Source organism: Callionymus lyra, chromosome 4 (assembly GCF_982586985.1).
Source record: "Callionymus lyra chromosome 4, fCalLyr1.hap1.1, whole genome shotgun sequence".
NCBI lineage: Eukaryota > Metazoa > Chordata > Actinopteri > Syngnathiformes > Callionymidae > Callionymus > Callionymus lyra.
In genome coordinates this window covers 20,794,883-20,813,934 of record NC_141821.1, presented here as the reverse complement: position 1 = coordinate 20,813,934, position 19,052 = coordinate 20,794,883, and the positions used below count along the sequence as shown (strand labels likewise).

General features: G+C 38.2%; 1 protein-coding gene across 1 annotated transcript; it reads right to left on the bottom strand.

Annotated features, from left to right (window-relative positions):
* Positions 1–12,599: 12,599 nt before the first annotated feature.
* On the bottom strand, positions 12,600–18,799 carry dtx3la (deltex E3 ubiquitin ligase 3L a). The gene is made up of 5 exons (XM_087789137.1): positions 18,722–18,799; positions 15,526–15,605; positions 15,314–15,465; positions 13,193–13,404; positions 12,600–12,779 (listed from the first exon to the last, which is right to left on the bottom strand). The coding sequence occupies exons 2-5, from the start codon at positions 15,602–15,604 to the stop codon at positions 12,710–12,712; spliced, it is 513 nt and encodes a 170-aa protein (XP_087645263.1). The 5' UTR covers position 15,605; positions 18,722–18,799; the 3' UTR covers positions 12,600–12,709.
* Between the last annotated feature and the right edge of the window lie 253 nt (positions 18,800–19,052).

The following is a 19,052-nucleotide window of genomic DNA, read 5'->3' as shown; positions in this document are numbered from 1 at the left end:
TGATAATTACATCGCAATATTCATCTCTGTAGTCGAGACAGAGCCATGAATCAAACGTCGCCGCCCGCCCCTCCCACCGCTCACCCGGCAGATTACAAGGACACTTGGTTGTGATAGGCTGTCACATGGAGGCTGAACTTTCAGGAGATGTTGGGGCGACAAAAGTGGCTGATAAAATGGTGATCAGGGCTCTTTAATGGTGATCCATCGTCATGGAGTTAGAATTGATTCACATAATCCTTCCATTAGATAGACGGACAGAAGATTTTGTTTAGGATCGTCCACTTCTTTTTTTCCATCTTTCTCATCCCCCTTATTCTTCTCACGTTATCCTTCTCTTTTCTTCTCCTCCTCCTCTTTAATTCTGCCTATCCACATCCTTTGTTATCTTTTTTCTTCATCCTCCTTTCTTCTTCACCTCTAAAGCTAATTTTATTTTTCTTTATCTTCTTTGTTGTCTTCGGTTCTTCTTTTTCCTTTACCTCTCCCTTCTCTTCCTACCCATGCTCCTCCTCTTTTTATTATTCTCCTCATAAACATTTTCTTCATTTTCTCCTCGTCATCCACTTCTTCTTCTCTTCTTTGCCTTCCTGTTTTCCTTCACCACTTTTTTTCCTTCATCTTCCATCTCTGCCGTTTCCACATACTTATTTTCTTCTTGTTCTGCCCTTTGTCTTCTTAATTTTGGACATTTCTTCTCTTCTCATCTTCTTCTTTATTGTCATCTTCATCTTTTTTACTTCACTTTCTTTTGCATTTTGCCCAATTTTCTCTTCTTCTCCTCCTGCTATAGTCTTCTTTCTTCTTTTTCTTCTTCTCTTCCTTTCATCTTCTCTTTAATACTTTTATTTAATGGAGTCGTAATGACAATGACAAGAGATTTTGACGATGATCTTAATGAACAAATGATTGTATATCAAAGGTAAATCTCCCACTTTAGGCCATTTCGACGTCTTAAAGATACATTGTTGATTTAAAACAATACTTAATAATCATGATCTTTAGTCTCTAATATAATAATTCTCTAATTCTCTAATATAAGACACTCTCTTTATTATTATTTTTTAAATAGTTTTGACACTAAACTTTTCATGATTTAGGCATCAAATTGAAACATTTGGTATTTAAGCATATGCATATTTTGCTGGTGTAATTAAACCCAGGGTCATTCCAAAGTTGTTCCAGCAAAGGGGAAAAATCAGATATCTGTAGAGCACATCAAAATGTCTTCTTCTCACCCTCTGCGGAAAATAATCTGAAGAGAAATCCTATCACAAGCCCACTAATTGCGACGATCTGCATGGGTTGGGAAGTGACTTTGACCTACACCCACACTTTGCTCTCGCCGGCCCATTAATCACACATAAATGGTTGTCACAAGTGGTTGTTGTGCTCATCCACCAGGACGAGACCCTGTCACCTGCTTGACAGATCGAGAAGAAGCAGGAGCAGGAAGGCTGAGCAGAAGGTGAGCGCTCACCCGCAGGACCGTAACAGTTGTTTACAAGTCAGCTCGACTATTAGAAATTAAATGTAACCAACACCAGCGTCTGGAGTGACTTCAACAGGTGCTCCTGAACCGTCTCATGACTTCTCTCGCTTCCTACTTATTTAAGCTTGAAGGTAAACAGATGATACAAAGTCAAAAAGAGTTCTGTCTTTGTGAAGTTGATGAATCGTCTAGGAAAGATCTCACAAGTTGTGGATTGGAATTAAAGACCACTGAATGTTGAGTTGGACAAGCATTCAATCCAGTGTAAAGAGAAATATACTGTATATAAATGAAAGTGTGTTCATGTCATGACGAGGGTTTGATGAATGTGAAGAGAAGTCCTTTGATCTGTTTATGACAAGCAGAAAGAGACATCTTTGAGAGAAAGAAAAATAAATGTAACCTGTTATCTACAGCAGAAAGGTCTAAAGGTGCGTTCATACTGATGGTCTCATTGAAAGCAACTGATATACTTGTTAACTTAACGAGAGTCTGTTAAAAACTCCTACCATTCATGAACAAACCCAGCCCCAATCTTTACATTGTTAAAACACGCATTAAAAGTCTCATTCAAAAAATTGAATTCAAAGTGAAAAGAGTCTTAATCACTACCTTTCTGGGCACACTCTGGTTATTCGTCCTGATGATAAGATTCCAGGGTTGAGTCAGTACTTGGGTGACTTAGGTCAGTCTGTCAAACTGAGCCTGAGAAACCTGGGTGTTGTATTTGATAAATTCCTTCAACTGAGAAAAATCTCTAAATTTAGGAAAATGTTGTCACAACAATTAAGCTTGTAATCCATGTGTTTGTGTCTTCTCGTCTGGACTATTGTAACAGTTTGTTTTCATGTCTTAAAAAGAAGGAGCTGTCTCGCCTGCAGTTGATTCCGCTGACCCGCTCTAGTAGAAGAACTCACATTTCTCCGATCCTTAAAACTCTTCACTGGCTGCCAGTTTCTTTCAGGATCAACTTTAAAATTCTGTTTTTTACTTTCAGATCTATTCATGGTCAGACTCCTCCTTACATCAGTGATCTGATCCAGCCTTACACCCCAGCTCGGGCTCTGAGGTCTGTGGATCAGAATCTACTTCAGGACCAGAGGAGAGAAATCCTTCCAGACTGTTGCTCCTAAGCTTTGGAACGATCTTCCTCTCCCTCTGTGTTTGATGATCTACTGACTCCTTCAAGAAACATCTTAAGACATTTTTATTCGTTCAGGCTTTTCCTTGATTTTCTGGAACTCCTGTTGTGTTATCAGTTTTATATTGACCTTTAAAGTATATACTTTATTGAATATTGTTTTGATTGTTTAAGCGCTTTGTTACCCTGGCCTGGAAAAGCGCTCTATAAATAAAAAAACTTACTTACTTACTATTTTTACTATTGGCCACTATTGACACATTTTTACCAATGACTAGGGCTGTGCATTAGTAAACATCTGGCGAAACATTGCGTATTACGATATATGGACAATGATACAATGTATTGTAATACTATAGGAACAAGGATATATTTGTCCTAACGTCTGGAAGGTTAAATGCAACCCAAAGAAAATGCACATATTCTTTAGCACCTCTACAAAGACGAAAGATATTTTCATTTCTTCATAGTTCTGTTTGTTTTTAAAAAGATAATCTCACTTCAAGACACGTCCTCCACCATCTTTTAAAAGATCACATGACTTGTTTGTGTGAACAGTCTCCTGCATATCAAAACCTGGAAACCAACATGAATAAAAAAGTTTTAATTTCTGTTGCTGCGTGATAAGATTAGTAAGACACTACAACGGGTGTAAGTTCACCGCCTGTCTTCTGTTTGACCAGCGCTCTCCACTGTAAATAATAAATGATTACAGCAGGTAAACATCGCACTGACCACGAGGACGTACAGATATAGAGCGCAAACATTTAATATCATCTGTGTGAACATACGGGCATTAAAGTTGCACAGCACAATATGTGGGAAGCACTGGTGTTCCGTGATCAATTTGCTGAAAACGACATAAGGTCGCGACCTCACGGGTATTCACCTTCAAAGGTCATTATTATGAGATGATGACGTGTGAGTCTGGTTCGACCTCACAGACGTTTAAACTCTAACTGGAGCAGAAAAAGTTTTCAGGCATTGGTTTCACTAAGAATTTCCTTGATGCACACCTTTGCTGAGGTTTGTGTCTGTTTCTGTGCAGGTAACTGGAATCATTGCAAACCGCTGAGGATCCTTCCAGGCTCACATGTTGTGAAACTGATGCTGGAACTCCACAAATCGCCTTATCTGGAGGCTTGCCTGCTCTTTATTAGCTCTGGAGACAGTTTTGGCTCCGTGTAGCTTCACTTCACCACAGGAAAAGTCTATTGGTATATTTCATTTAATTTTTGTTTTCCGGGAATTCATGCAGACCCAGAAATGTCCTCTTCAGCCGAAATGAAATTATTTTATTTTATTTTTCATAAACTAGCCGAAGAGCAGAATCACATTTATTACTGAACAGAATTACTGTCTGTGGTGTTCTGTAGGTCCATTTGGATTCAAGAAGTTTTTGGAGGTTTTTTCTTGAAATCAAAATCAAAACACTGTTATTCCTAATTTGAATACAATGGCTATTGAGAGGACACTATAATTTAACCTAATGAAACACATGGAATTTCACGAAACTCAATTAACAGATAGAGGATCCAACTACTCTACTCTTCATAAAGGAGTTGCCAAAGTCCTGTGACTTTTGCGCTGATAGAAACGATTGATTTCGTTTCAGCACCCCCGCGGTGGACAGCTTCCAATAAGAGCTTCTTACGAAGCTTATAAAAAAAAAAAAAGCTTCCATAAATACTTATGTAGTGGTGGAGGTCGTGGTACTTGACCCAGGGACAACGCAAGGGATAACACAAACACATTTGTTTTCGGGGCATCCGGTTCACCTTTGCCCTAAGACTACACAAGAATAGAATAGAATAGAAAAGCTTTATTCATCCCCAGAGGGGAAACACACTTGAATGAAGGGTGAATGTTCTCCTAAGAAGGCAGTTAAGAAAACATTTGGGAAAAGCCTGTATCTTAACACTCCCTCTTAACCCTTCTTAGGTCCGATCAGATCTGAAAAATCCGGGTAATGACTTCTGTTTGTATTTTTTAATTTAAAAATTACAGTGTGGACATCTGCAGCTTATAGAAAGGTGTAGGCTATAGATGTAGAGATGTTTTTTTCTCTTTTTAAATCTACTTGCAGCCGTCCATTTTGAATTTTTTTTGTACTGAGAAATCAAGAAAACTATTAAATAAAAGCTTGCTTTTACGCTTTCAATTACCTTTTCTACTGGAGAAAAAAAAAGACCACAACTGGCAGGGCGCTATAGAGTTCCTAGTCCTATGGAAGCATAACTTTACAAATAACTAAAGTGATCAGGTAATTCATGTGTAGTACTTTTATATTCCTTATGAAAAGGTTTATTTTCATAACATCTAAGTTCTGGTAGATTTAACTTTAAAATTGCCTCTAGGTAAGATTTACCTGAAGAAAAGGGACAACACCCTTGTTTTATAGTGCAAGGGAAACTATTAAATGTAGATGGATAATAATTAATTAATTGGCCTAATTAATTAACTATGAAACACTAGTTTTAATCAATCTCATTTAACTGAAGTTAACTACTATTTTTTGTCGTGATTATCTGTTCTTTAATGAGTAAGAGGCTCTTAAATTGACCGTTAATTACACCAGAATAGAGACGCGTACAACGACGTGACGTTTTATACATTTATTTAAAAAGGATTGAATAATGAATGACAAAAATGAGTATGTTATGGTAAGTTTCGGAACCGAGAACAAAAATGGAAAAGGGAAAAGAATCGTATACAAATCTTACTGGACTACCCGCATATTAAACAACCCAGACACAAATCAATTTGTTCAAGATGAAGTGATCAGCTTCTTACTTGACGGTAGATGTTGAATGGAGGTTTAGGCAGCAGCTGGAGACCAGATGAAGGTGGCAAGTGAGTGGATGCCAACGGAGTTGGAGGTGAGGATGGGGTGAAGGAGATGACGATGAGGATGAGAGGGTTAGGAACGAGGGAATCAAAGTTCTTTTGACGAGGGGGCCAAGCGATTGCGCTCGGTTCACCGAACGTTCCGATGAATCACAGTGTCGGCTTCCTGGTTGTAGACACCTCAAGTGAACAGCGCTGAACGCCTGGAATGTTAACTTCGCTGAGGGAAAGTCTTTTAGGTCAGGAACACTTGCTTCTTACGGGAGGTAAGGATGATTCACGGGTTGCTTGCTTCTTGATGGAGATTCACAGTCGGGGAGACGTGCTGTGAATATTGGAACAATCGGACCAGGCTGGTCAAGATTGAAAAAGACTCACAAAAACTTTGCGGAGTCTGGAAGGATGCTGACTTCTATCAACGGGTCCTCTAGCGCGGTCCTCAGTTTGGACTTGCAGGAGCTGAAGTCAGGAAGACGGAGTTTCGTCTTGAAGGCAAAGTTGGTGATGACCCAGTTTATCACGCGGGAGGTGATAAACTCTGATGTTATGAGGTACACTCTGATGTTAAGAGGTACACCCTTTCTTTTGGAGGAAACAACACGATTTTCTCTAAGTTGAACACAGTTCTTATGCTGAAACTCAGCGATCGTAAAAAGGGGCAAACCCTTATGATTGGTTGACAATTCTTCGGCGGGAAAAGGATCCTCAAAACTGACACCCCACCTCCTTCTTACCTCTCTAGTTGTCTTTTCTTCGCGTCACACAAGAAAAATCAAATGTACATTAAACATGCTTTAAATTGATTTGTTCTTCCTAGATGTGTTTCCCACGGAGCGCGGACATTAAAATAACATCAAACATGACACATTTAGGATAAGGATTAGCAAAATGAAGGTTTTGATAATGATTAATTCAATTCTTATATTTCATATGTGATTTCTATCTTCATTTTGATAACTTCGAACAGCTTGCACGTAGCTCCATTCACTTACAAGTATATTTCTTTAAGCAGGTAATAAACATTTCAATGTATATTATCCAAGACATACACAAACACACATTTTGCCTGTGAAAACATCTGTTAGCACTTTCAATGTTGGTTCGCATCTTCACAAACTCTGCGTCTGCAGGAAGCCATAAAAGTTCTTATCTGATCTTGGATGGTCAGAATCTCACCATGAAGTGTTGAACTCTTTGGTCATTGAAGGTTTAGCTTGACCGTTCGTCAAACTTCTAATCCTCCTTGCTTCGGGAAGTCGGGCTAATGGACTTTATTGCCCTGAAATATCCCTCCTCTGCTGTGATTACTCACTCGAAGTTTGTGAAATGCCAATTCCACCTGGTGTGGGGTTTTCTTATCATCGGAAGAATATTGACACAGATCCTGAGGAGTGGGGGAGCTTTCACAGATGATATCCAATGAAGATAAGTTCATTACAGTATATTATCCAAGACATACACGAACACACATTTTGCCTGTGAAGACATCTGTTAATGGTTTCAGTGGTGAATAGCATTTTCACAGACTCTGCATCTGCAGGAAGCGTGTTGTTGACCTGGTCACCGAAGGTTCAGCTTGATCATTTCCCAAATTTCTAATCTTTCTTGCTTTGGGAAACTCGGACTAATGGATTAATGAAACTTATTGCCCTGAACTATCACCCTTCCTGCTGTGATTACTCAGGCAAAGTTTGTGAAATGCCAATCCCTTACTGGACAAGTAGAGGATCTTTAAATTCTGGCAGATTTCTGAAACACCGTCTGGACCAGGGGGTTGTTTGTGGGTCTGTTCTGGGAGGCTTCATCAACACACTCAGAAACAATTCAATTTTAAAGATAAAATAAAAGTGTAGCAGTCATTTTGGATGAAATGAAATCCCAGCATGGGTGTAATTGTGCATCATGGCAGGGGCCGGTTCTTTCTAAGTGCTTTTTTAGTTGTTTATTGAATAGCATGAAGAGTTTCGATATCAAATGTGTGTCAATATTCAGATGCTGAAGCTTCGACACAGAGAGGATGAAGCCGAAAGGTGTGGTGAAAAGGAGAGGACCGGACAGAACATGATGAAACAATGGGGCTGCGGGTGCGATAGATGGGCTCTCACCGGCCATCTGAGATGTCTGGCTCTGGAATTGGCCGCCGGTCAAAGTGAATGATACAATGTGACATTTATTGGTGCCCAGAGAGCAGATTGTGCAGATGGAGAGAAAAGTATGGAGCAAAAGAGGGAGAAACACGTCATGACTGGTGTGGGGAAAAAAAAGCAGACACAAATAAGAGTGACGAGGAAAGTTACGAGCGAATGACACACCAGGAACCGCGTTTTTCTGACGTTAATGTGCGTCTCAACTATTCTCTCAGACAGATCAACCAGTGCTGAATTATCCAGACGCAAGAGGAATGTGTAAAAGCCGTCAGCCCGCTGGAGTGAAGCCGGTCTCCTCTCTTTAAATGGTTGTGCATGAATTCCATGTCATCCGTTACGTCCCATCCTTGTTCCTCTTCATGCCATTACTCACAACGCCTTCCCATATACTTGCCCAGAAGCATTTTGGAAACATCCCTCCTCGTCACAACCGCTGCTGGAGACACGTGTTGAACAAATGACATGAAGCTTTGAGCCTTCATTCACGTTTGAGGTGGATTCATTGAGGATGAACAATGGATTATGGTTTTCACCACTCTTCATTTTAATGCCTCTGAAACAGAGATTGTACTTTTCCTCCCAGTGAAGAGCTTTACATTCATCCTGGAGTCTGTTCAGGAGCGACAAATCATCTCCTAAATGCTGGAAGGGATGTTTTCAAAAAGCAAAGCGCTTTGAAAGATTAATACATGCTTACATTATTTATTGTCACCACTGTTTATCCCGCCTGAGAGGAATGTGAATAAAAGTCACACAAGAGATGCCACCTCCATGGATGTGTTGTACAGTCACTTGTGAGATCGTAGTCAAGTCCATAACTATAAAGCAGTGGCATGATAAAGTATTGTAGCGCAAACAATCCTCGTACAATTATAAAAGCAGAATTGTTATTTTATCTTTTTATACTTTTATAATAAGAGTCTCAAACTCAATTGCGTCAAGAGGGCTTACATTTTTTTTTACTGTTTTGTTTGCACGTCATTGGTCATGATTTGATTCATATTTCATTTGTATTGTTTTTAAAAAACACAGCAGACGCTTTAAATATATACATGAACATGTACTTTCAGAGAGTATTTTTATCTTTTATTTCCTTTTGGTTATTTATTATTTGTTAAGCATAACACATTATTGACAGTGTTTTCACTGCTTAATGTTGCTATTTTATATTTTCTCAAACAGTCAAAGGATAAGAACTGGAGAAAATAAGCTTACTAACTAGTTACGAGCTACTTGGACTAAGGAAAATGGAATAAAAAACATAGTATTTTATAATTTATTATATTACATCCAAGTTTCTGAGGCCTTTGTGGCGCCCCCTGGCGGCTTGCCCACTTTGAACGTGACTGTAATTCCTTGCTTTAAAGATAACTTTTATTGTTTAAATTTGAAGATTTTAGTTTGTAGCTCTTATCTGTCAATTGCACCTGTCTTTGTTTTCTACTGGCTTGTTCAGTTGGGAAAAAAGGCTTTGTTTTGTCAATTGTTGTCGTTAAAGTTGTGGTACATGAATTTAAAATGTTTTATCTCTTACTATTACATGAAGAAAAATATGATTTATGTATTGCTTAATGTGTAATCATGTTTTATTCTTTTATTCTGTAATGCCACCACAACAATTCCTGTTTTGTGTACAACACTGGCAACCGCCAATTATGCGTGTCTCACAATTCTAGCTATTGTTAGACTTAAATCAGGTAATATTGAAAATAGAAAGTCATGTTAGAAAAGAGTTTAATCATTTTAAGAGATAATGACGCTTCGTTTATGTGAAAAATTATGACAATGAGTTGAAAGTTCACACACATACTATGAGATCAGACTATTTATGACAAAGACACGTTGATTCTCTGCCTCTATTATTGTCTGTTTGTTGGAAACTAATCAACTTGTTTTTTGGCTTCTTTGTAGCTTAATTTTCCATTAGCTTGGTTCCTGAACGAGTCTGAATAATCTGGTTCCCCTCCCGTCTACCTTGGATCCTTCTGTGCACCTGAGTTGTGATCACTCAGGTAAAAGACCATTTATCAGCCATCGGAAGGGCGGAGGCGTCAGTTTAGCGACAGGACATGACCACCCATCCATCTACAGCTTCTGCCAGACACCACCAAGCTGCACAGAGGAGCCGGATCACGGTCAGAGTGGGGTGGGGGGGCAGCTCCACAGGGGAAACAAGGTCATTGGAAGACGCTTAATAGACCAGATGTGAGCTTAAACTTTAGATATTAGAGCGCACACACTCACAACTATTTAAAAAAAAAGTAGTTTTAACATAGTTTTGGTCCATGAATCAAACAGTCATTCTTTCAAGGAACGGTTTAACAAAGACATCCAAAGAGATCTCACTGAATGGTGGCACCCGAAGGGAGCTGAAGTTGCTCAATAGCCAGCAACATAATAGAGTCGAGACATTTGGACGTACTCGTACTATCGGACGCTTCGATCTCCATCGCAGGAGGGGAAAGATCAAGAGGAGGTGATCCCATCGCTTTCTTAAATATATGGAAGTTCAGGGAGTGTGTGCACGGAAGGTGGAAGAATGGTCGGGTCTTTACAAGAAAAATGGGGGAGACCGGGGAGAACATTGTGGGGGATTGATAGAAGGAAGCCCGTGACTGGAGATCTGATGGCACTTGATAAGCAGGAGAAGAATTTAAGGGCAGCACTTTTTAATCACAGAACCCTTTAGAAACCATTTTGTGGTTTTCTTTAGGTACTTTTCTGAGATCTGAGAACTTTGTTTTTTTGGACAATTTATCGTCTATTAAAACATTTTTTGCACTGGGAACCAGTTTAATGCCGGCAATATATTATATACAGGGGCTTTCAGATAAAAACAGTAAAAATAAAATAACATGACCGGCACATAAAAAAAATGTTAAGTGCATGAAAAATACCATGATACTTATCATAGTGCTGTATCAGCAGATGGTTACATCAAGAGTTTTATGCATTTTCACAGGTTTATAGGTTTATTTTTGAACCAGTGTATTGACATAACAGGCTAATGTTACTCAGTACTACTAAAATAAGTTTCTCTTTTTTCAAAATAAAACAACGTTCAGACAGTACGAAGTATCAATGAGATGAACTGGAAATTATATTTCTTCCTGTGAGGCCTGGTAACAAATGCCTTACAAACCCGTACCATTTCCCGGACAAACGGTTGGTGACCACTGTATTACAATATCAAATTAATGATTAAATGTTTCATCTTACATTGAGTAAGACTCCTTTATAAGGGGTCGGCGAAGGGGAAGGGGAAGTGGTAGAATTGGGACGCAGCCCAATTGTGATGGGGAATCCCTCGTCTCTCTTTAGGTGCATATTACACAAAGCCACTTATTAGCGATGCACCGCCGCTAAGTCTTTGCATTAACAGGCGCGATGTGCTTCTCCTGAGAACGAGATGGACGCTAATTGTGGTCCAAATTAAAGAGCTTAATTAAGCGCCCACTGTGGACCATTTATCATCGCTACCAAACGAAAGAAGGTGACAGAAGGAAGCAGATCCAGGCGCTTGTGGAGCCACTTTTACGCTTCCTTTAGTTTAACCTCCTGAATTTGAATTCATTTCATGTGTAGTTGCTCTGAAGCCCTAAACTTCATCATGGCTTGTGTGTGTGTTTGTGTGTGTGTTTGTGTGTGTGTTTGTGTGTGCCGCGATGAAGACTTATTTGACAGGCGGTGTGCTTCGCCACTGGTGGCCAGATGTGTGTGTGTGTGCGTGTGTGTGTATGTGTCTGTGTGTCTCGGCGACCAGGTAAAGTGGTTTTAGTAGCTCCTGGATTTACAGAGACCTCCCAAATGTGATTATAGTTTATTGTGAGTGCAAAGACCTGGACGTAATTCAGTTTGTAGAGAACATCAGACCAGCATTAGAACCCCGAAGTTCACACATCGCTATATGGACCAATAAGAAATAGGAAAGACGTTTGGTGAAAGAAAGAAAGAAAATTAGAGCAATATAGTCTGGTGTTCTTTTCTCCAGGAGACTGGAAGGAAATGAAAAAAATAAAGACCCGTCTTGTCCGTCATCCTTCAAGCCACATGTTGATCATATTCTTTGGAGAATGAAATACAAACTAAATGATGAATCTGTATTAATAGCAGTATTTCAGTGTCATACTAGAAAAGTACAAAGTCAATATTGTAGTCAATTTAAACCCATATTTAACAGAGAAATCTACAACTGTGCATTTTCTTGTTTATTTTTATTTTTAGGGTTTCAAAATGTGCATTCAAGTGAACAAACTGGCATTCAAGGAGTTTAATGTAGGCCGCAAGAACATTAACTAATTATAATAATCATTTAGTCAACTCACAGATGCTGTATGTTGATCTGTGGATAACATAGAAGAGACGATTGATGTCAACAAATTAATCTGGAAAAATGGTGATGAAATAAAATGATATAAAAGTAGATTTGAATGTAGATGTTTTTGCTATAAAAAGAAGAAAGTAAGAAATAAGAAAGAAAGAAAATCGATTTAAAGTTTAGAGTCAGTTACACAGTACAGTTTTCTTTTTGCTTTAAACTAAAATGAGTGTTTTGGCAATAAAACTGAGGCTGTTTATACATTTTAGGTTAGGTAGAACTTTATTGATCCCTCAGGAGGTCTCCTTCGGGAAATTGTTTTTTTCCAATTAGACACAGCAATACAGTAATTATTCATAAAAATAAAAATAAGAACAAGAACAAAGAGAAATAAAGAGAAAGAACAAGATGATACAATCATAGTCTAAACTAAAAGTTTAGATTTTCTGTTAAAAATTGTGGCCATTTCTGTGATTAACTTTGACACTCCTGTTCTAAAGATTTATAAATATGCTGCATTTCTCTTGAACTTTTCAATATTAATGATTTTTTAAACACAGATTTGCTTTTTAAGATAAAAATATGATGTATACACAAGTAATCTTTAAATACATTTCAACTTCAATTTCTTTAAATAGACACAAAACTGACAGATTTATATGTGATCATGTTTTATTAAATACATTAAAAACACAGTAAAGGACACACTCTAAAATAGTTTTCTTCGCAGTACCTAATATATACAACTCAAAGACTCAATCAATTTAACTGACGCCTTTGTCCTTCAGCAGTTTTCTCACTTTCTTCAGGTAATCCGGGTCAGGATATCCATCCCTAAAACACAGACAAAAGATTACATTAATGATCCAAAATACGACTTGACAGGTTCTTCGCATGTTAATACATACGTGGCCCAGAATTGAATTCAAAGCTGATGTAAAGCAGCAGCAAAATCTAGATCAACTGATTCAGACGAAAATGTTAACATTGGCGTTTTCCAACTAGTTTTTTCTAGAAAGGGAGATATTAAATATCGATGATTTATCTGAATACTCCTATAAAATGGAAAACTACATGGTGAGGAATCTGGTGTATGGATGTGTTTTCAGTCAAGAGGCTGACATGGTTCACACTATTCTCCAGTACCTCCTGTTAAGACTCTTAGTTCATGCAAGTTATAGACTTTTGGATTATGATTGTTGAGCTTTGTCCTTCTGCGTTGAATGATCTTCAACTGGTTGACTTACTTTGTGTTGGAAGTCTGGTCTTGCAGTGTTTTCAGGGGAACGGTCGACGTTATGACCTGAGAGCCTTTCTGGTTGTTGGCGACGGTGAAAAGCAGCTGCTGGTTGAAGGCCTTTTCCAGCTGCTTGAGAACTTTCCAACCGTCGTGATTGTCCGGCAGGTAAGCACAGAGACGCAGACCGGCGTGAGGCTGGCCAGGGCGGGGATGCTTCTCCTAGAAAAGGAACATCGTGTTTGATTCAATTATGACTCACGTTAGGTGTCTTTTAAAGTTATAACATATGATGGTCAATTTCTGTAACAGGACCTTCATCTTTGGCAAACATGTCCCGCGTCACCTCAGAGACCTGGAGGTTCATATCAACGTCCTGATTTGTATTCTTTCTAAATAACTAGATATTGTTTTACATTCCCTTAAATGACTCGCTGTGTTCTCACAGACGGTCAAACTGCACCAGTGTATATTTAAATCACTTCACTCATCGTCTAAACTAAACAAACTTGATCGTCGGCTTGTTTAGCAGGAAAAAATGTCGTCCGTCAGGAAACGTGGCAGAAAGCTCCTTCTACCCTCTCTTCTTAAAACCATTGGCTCTTTCTCTTAACTTTCATTTCCGCGTCTGATGTTTGAGTGACAGCAGAACGTTATCGAACCATGATCTTTGAAGTGACAAGAAACATTCCTTGACTTGTAGATAACATGATAAAGACAAGCTCTTTTAGCTTCATAACACTGTTGGTGACCTTAAATGATTTTGACAAGTGGAATGCTGGAAAGAATTTTATCTCATAGAAACAGTTTTAGCTTAGCTTTAATGAGTTTGTTTTGGAACCAAATAATGACTCTTCTTTGTCCATCTATACCTGATCAGTAAGGCCCAAATGTATCTCTCCATGTCAACTTCCAGATAGTCACCCACAAAACATCGACCAGCCACACAGTAGAGATTTTTTGAAGTTGAAGTTCACAATCATTTCTGTCCTTCCCTCACTCTTGAGTCCCCTCAATCTCTAACCAAATTTAAAGTGGACAAACCTGAAACAAATAGTAAAGTAAATCAACTACATCTGTCTAGTTCAAGGGTTTGATAAGTAAAAAGCTCTTAGTGTGTGTTTGCAACAATCCCTGCTGATAAAGGGATATATTTTTGTATACATTTAAATGGTCAGTATCTTTAAGTTTCAGTTTTAGTTATGACCTGTTAGGATAGCTTCCCTTGTCTTGCTCAACGTTAATGTAGAAGAAATTAAGCATAGTTTTTATGTAGTTCACAACATTTAGTCTGGTATGTCCACACTAGTACATTTTATAGTTAATAACAGTTACTGTCACCAGAACATTCATGTTTCATTGATGATTCATGATGAAGGTTCGTTGACGTCAATCATTTTTCATTATTGTCTTTGATGAAAGCACCTCTACATGTTACCTTATAAACCAATGAAACATGTGATCGATGACTAATAAAAAATAAGGTAGATTTTCTTTTGATTGAAATAGTAAATAATTCTATCTCAGATATTGATCCGATGTCGAGTGATAGTTTGACTGGTTCATTGTGGTTCACAATATTGATTAATGGTTGAATTACTGTAACCATTTCAAATATGTTGTTGAATAAAACACTCAAAGAGATGACCTGGAAGAGGACATTTGTGGTGTAAACTGGACACCTGTGACCAGGTGGGACAGAGCTGGGTCTCAATATAAAGCAGTGCATATATATTTACGACGTTGATAAAGTGAAATAAAAATGATCATAGCAAGCACTTTCAATGTTGTTATAGTCAGATATCAATGTTGATTCAATGTATTCTTGCTATCTCAGACATAACGTCAATGATGGGAGGACATTCCCAGCATGCTTTGCCAGACAATTCAACAAGACTTGTTTTTGTTCTTTTTACACTTTGCTACAGAAGCGGACTGCTGGCTAAAACCATTTTAAGGTGGATTTTCTTTAACTTCATCCAGGATTAGAATGTTTAGCACAATGCTAATGCTGCTATGACTCGACTCCCATTTGGCCCCAGACCCCTGAACGTTGGACATCCCTAGTATCAATGCTAGCAGCATCGCTTAGAAAAAATAAGACAGAATACGCGAATAAACATTTTCTTACCATCTGAATCCCATCAGGGAAGATGTAGTTGATCTGCAGCGTGTTATGGTCCGGGAATCCCGGCAGCTCTCGGTGCAGGATCACCCAGGTCATCTTCCCATCCGGCTGACTGACGCCTGTCGTCCTGCACTGCTCCTCCACCCCGACCTTGGCTGCTCACAGAAGAGTGTTAGTGGTTTCATTCGTTCTGCAGGTATTGTGTTTGGAAACACCTTGATGGAGCAGCGACGGAGGACCTTGTCCATCCAGGTATTGGTTACAGTGTAGTTTGCTGCTGTGAGTGGAGCCCATGCTGTGAGGGAACAAAGGAACGTGTGATGGTCAAATTGTTAGTATTATTGCGAACTTTGCGATAAAAATTCCCGACTTAAGTGGTCGAAAACCAAATCATTACAACATCGAATATTGTAAGAATAATAATGCGATACAGATTGAAAACTAATGTCAACTTCAACTGGCTCTACTCCGAGTCTGTGCTATCTAAGAGTAAAATACTGTTTTTCGACAAGGATATCAAACCACACACTCTTCTCTCTGTGTATTTCATTTAAGAATCTTAGCAGAGAAGTTTCTAAAGTGCTTTTATTCTGGTTTTAGTTTGTGGACAAACTTCCTGTCCTCACTTCCTGTTTTTAACCTAACTTCACTATTATCCATCTTTATTTTCTTTTAGATTTCGGTATTTAAACTGGCTTGGTTTTATTTTATATTTATTACAGAATTTCCTTGATCAAATCTTGTACTGTCGTCATTTGAGATTCTATCATGTTGCTTGTAAATCGTGTCTTATTTTGTTAGTTTCTGTTCCTTGTATGTGTTTTGTCTTGACTACAGGAAGCAGGTGTGCAAGGTTGAGGTGATCAGTGAGGGTCTTTCCCCCTTCATGAGGAGCTTTCAAACCTGGAGTAAGTGATCGCCAGGTGATCCCGTCTACAGACCAGGTTTGGCTCTAACACTGATCACTCCTTGAACTCTACTGATGGACGATTCTAAAGAAGTAGTTTCTGACGTTGTCTACAGTTTCTGAGTACTTTTGTTTCAGTTGGCTGGTCCAACTTCCCTCCTGCTTTGCTCCTGTCTCGCATTTTTCTGATGTTGAGTTTAAGTTTAGGATTCATACTTTTCTGGACTTTATTTATTAAAGTCTTTTGGTTATTCTTTTGTGTACTTCAATGGTTACACTTTTGGGTCCTTTTATGTTCCTGTGACCGATTCATCAGTTTATTTTCATTTAAACAGATTTGTATACAATGTGTTTCAAGTCAAGTTACAATTATTTCTAGAAACATATTAACAGAAAAACATTTAATTCACGGTTCATTGACGGTTTATATCAGGAAGAAAAAAGGGATGTTTTTTTTAGAATGTTAATTAAACTGTCTAACCACTTACAAACACGTATTTGTGGTATTACAAAGTACTGTAACTACATTAAATACAATTATGGTTAAATTATGACTCGCTTTCCCGCCCTGATTCTATTTCGAGTGATTGTCCGACAATGTTGTTTCGGCCTTTGCTGTTTCTTGAAGATGTGAGAAACCCATCAATCAAGAAGCAACATCGATCGACTCATTGATCAGTACGCTCTCGTTTAAGAAACAAAAGTGGGTCGAGAGCATGAATCATAGCGATCCCAAGATCATCCTGTTAAAGTGGTACAGGAAGTGTTGTATATCCACGGAAAAGTCTTTGAAGTGAGAGAATTAAAGTGTAAATTGATGATTCTTCTTAATATTCATCTATATTTTTTATTTATAATTTAAGTTCTTTTTTTCCCTTTTGTTTGGAGTAAAATTTGAATCAACTTTACTATATTATGTTGACCATGAAAGAGCTGAGCTAGAAGGCTTTTATAGAATAAGTTCAATCACAATATCCTAAAAAAAGCAAGACGCAATTCATGAACTTTGAGTAGAATTAATAATGGAAGAAAATGCTGAAGGATTTTCTTCTTTTTTTTTTTTAGCTAGAACTCCGAACGGAAAAGGGGAATTTAAGGGGGGGGACCCTGGACCAGACATTGAATCCTGTCTGTTAAATTGAAATGAAATGTTCAAGATCTAGGTCCAAGCAGTTTGTAAGAAAGTTTTCAAGAATTCTCTTCACCCCTGCTGCTCTGACCTCTTGACCCCATTACCTGCTCTTTTCTGGGATTAGTTTTGGATTTTCTACCTTGTATTTGTGGAGCAACTCTTTCCATCACTGACCAGTCAATCCATGTTTTAACGATTAAACAAATTTTTGACCATTTTAATGGGTACATTTAGTTGATAATTTTATCTTTAACATAAGCGTAAGAGAAACAGAGAGAAACTTTTCTCAAGGTTTTTGGGGGTGTTTTTTTTTCCTTAAAAGTTCAAGTTACAGTTATGTCAGTTTACTCGTATACTTCTCACAATGCACTAACAGTGGAAGTTCTTATAACAGTAAACGTCCTCTGTTGCTGTTATACAGTCAGTCTATATTCCTGACGAAAGCAGCAGCAGTGTCTGGTTAGTCTCTTCTCATGCTGTAGTATTTTATCTTGTTTTCCTCTTAATATTTCTATTGCCTGATTTCACCTTCTTATATTTCCTAACTAGTGTTTGTTTTCCGCTCTGTGTTCCCCCCGTTGTCGCCTTTAGGTTGCACTTTAAGTATTTTTTTGCTTTAATACATTTTTTTGTATTTTTTATTTATCTTCTTTCATTCATGTTTGTGTCCTGTTAATCCGACTGAATGTATTTGTCTAATTAAACATTCTAGTCTTGGTCATTTTCTGACTCAACGTTGAGTCTATACACTCAACAAAACCTATTTTTTTCACACGTAAAAGACACACAAGGGACACTAATTATAGTAATCACTTGACCAACTAACGTGAAATTATAAAGCTTTAATTAAAGTTTTTTTTTCTATCGTAACAAGAAATCTGTGTTTTGTTCAACCGGGATTATTTTGGGCACCGATATAAAACAACTGTCTGTTGGATCATCGATGTGTCTGTAATTGAGGAAGTATAAGAACATTTAAGTACTGATTTTAAAGTGAATAGTTCATCCCATGACCTGATGTGACACGCATACTGACATTCATGTCAACCTTCATCCACTCAAATCCTCTTTCTTTCATTCAAGTCTTTTCTCCTGAAGTTGAATAGAAACCAATGTTGTTTTTCTTCTGCTTTTTAAACTTTTTGGGGAGGAAAACATCTACATGATTTGATTTCCTTCTCGTATGACTGGAATGTTAAACTGCTGGATGTACTCGCTCGCACAATAAACAGCTCTTTAGCAATCTTCACATGAAAACAAACAAACTGATTTAATGTTGCTCCTCAGTTTAGCTGCAGCCATAAAACCCAGAGAGAACACACAAGAAAATCAAATAAAGGCACTAGATGTGTGATGATGTGTCAGATCCTACCTTATGAAAGCGCTGCTCCAAACTTCACGCGAATCTGCTTGTTTGTCTTGTTGTGTCGAAGCTGTTGTTCAAGTCGGGAAGACTCAGAGTTGTGAGTGGGCGTGTCACTAATGGGTTGTGGTTTCACCTGATCGGACAGGTGGAGCAGCTTTGTGTGTGTGTGTGTGTCTAAAGAATGCCTGCACTATCTCACATTCTTACATGAGGTAAACAACCTCACACTATAAATGCTGTTTGTTCTTCATGAAATAATTAAATAAAAATAACCACAAATTGCTCCTCAAGTTTGGTTGTTTGAATCATGCATTAGCTGCTGTCAGTGTCTGTCGAG